Source organism: Macrobrachium rosenbergii, chromosome 8 (assembly GCF_040412425.1).
Source record: "Macrobrachium rosenbergii isolate ZJJX-2024 chromosome 8, ASM4041242v1, whole genome shotgun sequence".
NCBI classification, from domain to species: Eukaryota; Metazoa; Arthropoda; class Malacostraca; order Decapoda; family Palaemonidae; genus Macrobrachium; species Macrobrachium rosenbergii.
The window spans coordinates 59,076,855-59,079,593 of NC_089748.1; the positions used below are offsets into that span (position 1 = coordinate 59,076,855).

The 2,739-nt window shown below is 35.6% G+C and overlaps 1 protein-coding gene across 1 annotated transcript in view; it reads left to right on the forward strand.

The window, feature by feature from the left end:
* Positions 1-2,240: 2,240 nt before the first annotated feature.
* The window catches only part of LOC136840910 (neuroligin-4, X-linked-like), a 137,814-nt gene continuing 137,315 nt past the window's right edge, over positions 2,241-2,739 (forward strand). The window contains exon 1 of the mRNA XM_067107874.1: positions 2,241-2,739. This exon is cut by the window's right edge and continues 314 nt beyond it. Within this exon, the coding sequence (XP_066963975.1) occupies positions 2,609-2,739 (131 nt within the window). The 5' untranslated portion in view covers positions 2,241-2,608.

Sequence of the window (2,739 nt, forward strand, 5' to 3'; positions counted from 1 at the left end):
GTATGTATGTATATATACATATATATACATACGTACATATAGAAGTATATTAGTACGTAAATCTGCAAAAAAAAGCATGGAACAAAAAATGAATAGAGATATCCTCATAAAAGTCAAATAAAGGAAGAACACAAAAACGTTATATTTTGTGTTGTGCTTGTATCCCCTTTCAAATTGTAATGGTTTGGTGTATATATATATATATATATATATATATATATATATATATATATATATATATATATATATATATATATATATATATATATATATATATATATATATATATATATACACATACATACATAAATACACACACACATATATATATATATATATATATATATATATATATATATATATATATATATATATATATATATATATATATATATATATATATATATGTGTGTGTGTGTGTGTGTGTGTGTGTGAGTGTATCTGCTTTTGAGCATGCATTATTTAACAATATGGTATTCTCAGATCTCCCTCAAAGGAAAGGGCTGTGCTGCATGTTTTTCATTTTAATTCCCAGGCAATTAGAACTGCAATAAACTCGCCAGATTTTCTGCATATGAAGGAACATAACATTAATTACAGAATATTAAGCAGAAAATTTGATGCGGAATTTTCGTCGCAGAAAAAGTCTTCACGATTAAAATACTGAAATACAAATGCGTCGAATTTCCCTTCCCCCGTTCCAAAGTACGCGACTTTCCAAGCCGTATTCCCTATAAAGTTGAGAGGGGTTCCTCTAACTAAAATTGCGAATGATTTCATAAGGTATACAATAAAAATGAAAGCCTAATTTCCCTTCATGAAAATATACGGTGAGGCAAAACAGAATAACGTATATATATATATATTAATTGATATAAACTTTTCTTTTATGGCACAACTTTGCGTACATCATTTAAAACCGGCATGTTTCCTCTGCTTAAAATTGCACGATATTACATCCGTAGTATGGCGTACATAAAATAAACGCATATTATTTGCGGAGAACGCCTTCCCCTCCACTATCATGTAAACAAGTGTAAAATTCGCAACCGGATGGCTGAGCGAGGGGGAAAACACAGAGAAATACATTCCCCATTTTTCTCTTCTCACCTGATGAATTACTTCAGAGGTCGTTAATTACGAGTCATGTTCAGTGGCTGTTACACTGAAGGGGTTCATTTGAACAGGGAGGAAAATACGCCCGTGCTTGAGAGCGCGATGTCAGAACTAGAATAACATTTGCGATTTAAAAACAAAAAAATTGGGACGTAAATCTTTGGCCAACATTAAGTCGTCTGACATGGGAAGGAGGATGGGATGAGTTTATGGGTGGTAGTGCACTTCTAGGAGGATAAAATCTAGCCCCACTGAGGTATTGTGTATTAAATTGCGGGATACAAAGAGAGAGAGAGAGAGAGAGAGAGAGAGAGAGAGAGAGAGAGAGAGAGAGAGAGAGAGTGCGCGCGATATAATGTGTAGGAACGAATTCCCGTCTCTTTCCGTGTGTGTGTGTGCGTGCATGTATGTATATATATGTATGTATATATATGTATATATGTATATATGTATATATAATTGAAATTTAGAAAAAAATATTATCATACACCATTAAAAATATACGAAAAATTCATTGATCACATCATGGAATACAGAGAGAGAGAGAGAGAGAGAGAGAGAGAGAGAGAGAGAGAGAGAGAGAGAGAGAGAGAGAGAGAGAGATAATTTAAAAAGTCAATGCTTGCCTCTTCTCGTGGATATATGAAATAAAATCGGACAAAGTCCAGCGGAATAACCTCACGCATCATGCAAGATGTATTAATCAAAGAAGGAAACTAATTAAATCATGGAATACAAAGAATGAGGTTGAGAGAGAGAGAGAGATATGCGGTATTTTTTATTAAAGCCTGTTTTTCGTCTATACTTGAATATAAAAAAAAAATCAGCTCAGTATTCGCACGCATCATAAAAATGTATCTGAAAAAGAGATATAGCAATACAAGGAAACCAGTAGATAATCGTTAACTCATGAGAAAGAGCGCCGTAAGGTAAATCCCGAAGGCATCAATTTCCGTTTCACTTTATTTTTATCCTTTTTTCCTATTTCAACCTATCTGGAATCGCAAATAAGTGAAGAGTTAATCCAAAGAGCCTTTTTTGGGGGGGCTAATTCATGCCTCTCTGGGCTGTACGACGATTCCTAAAAATCGTCCAGGCACTGGCAGGTTCTGGCATCCTTCCTCTTGGCAGTGTCCCGGTGACCGGCTTGGTGATAGCACGTCGCTTTCAGTTCTCGCCCAGCCATCGGATAGGCTATACAAGAAGCCCAGGCTGTCATAACCATGGACGCTACCAAGATATCGTTGTTGCTTAATTCTTCATACATAGCTGATTTAATTGTTATATGCAAATGATTCTAGTGAATTGAAAGAGGAGTAATCGTGACGCAAATAGAGAAATATACTTAGGATGGTTAGATTATTTTGCGTGATAATGTATGGTTCCAGGATGGAATTCGGCAAAAATGTCACCGAGTAAACTACGATATATCTAAATTGAAAAGCTGTCTTTGCAGAAAATCCAGGCAAAGGAAAACACAAAGAGGCTTATTATGGGGACTAACATCGGAACAAAATGGGTTTGGGTGTTCGGATTTTGGGTGATCCTGAGTCTGTCCTCGATACCGCAAGTGGAAAGCGATAAATTGCCAAAAACGCCCCCCGTGGCCACCAAGTACGGCCA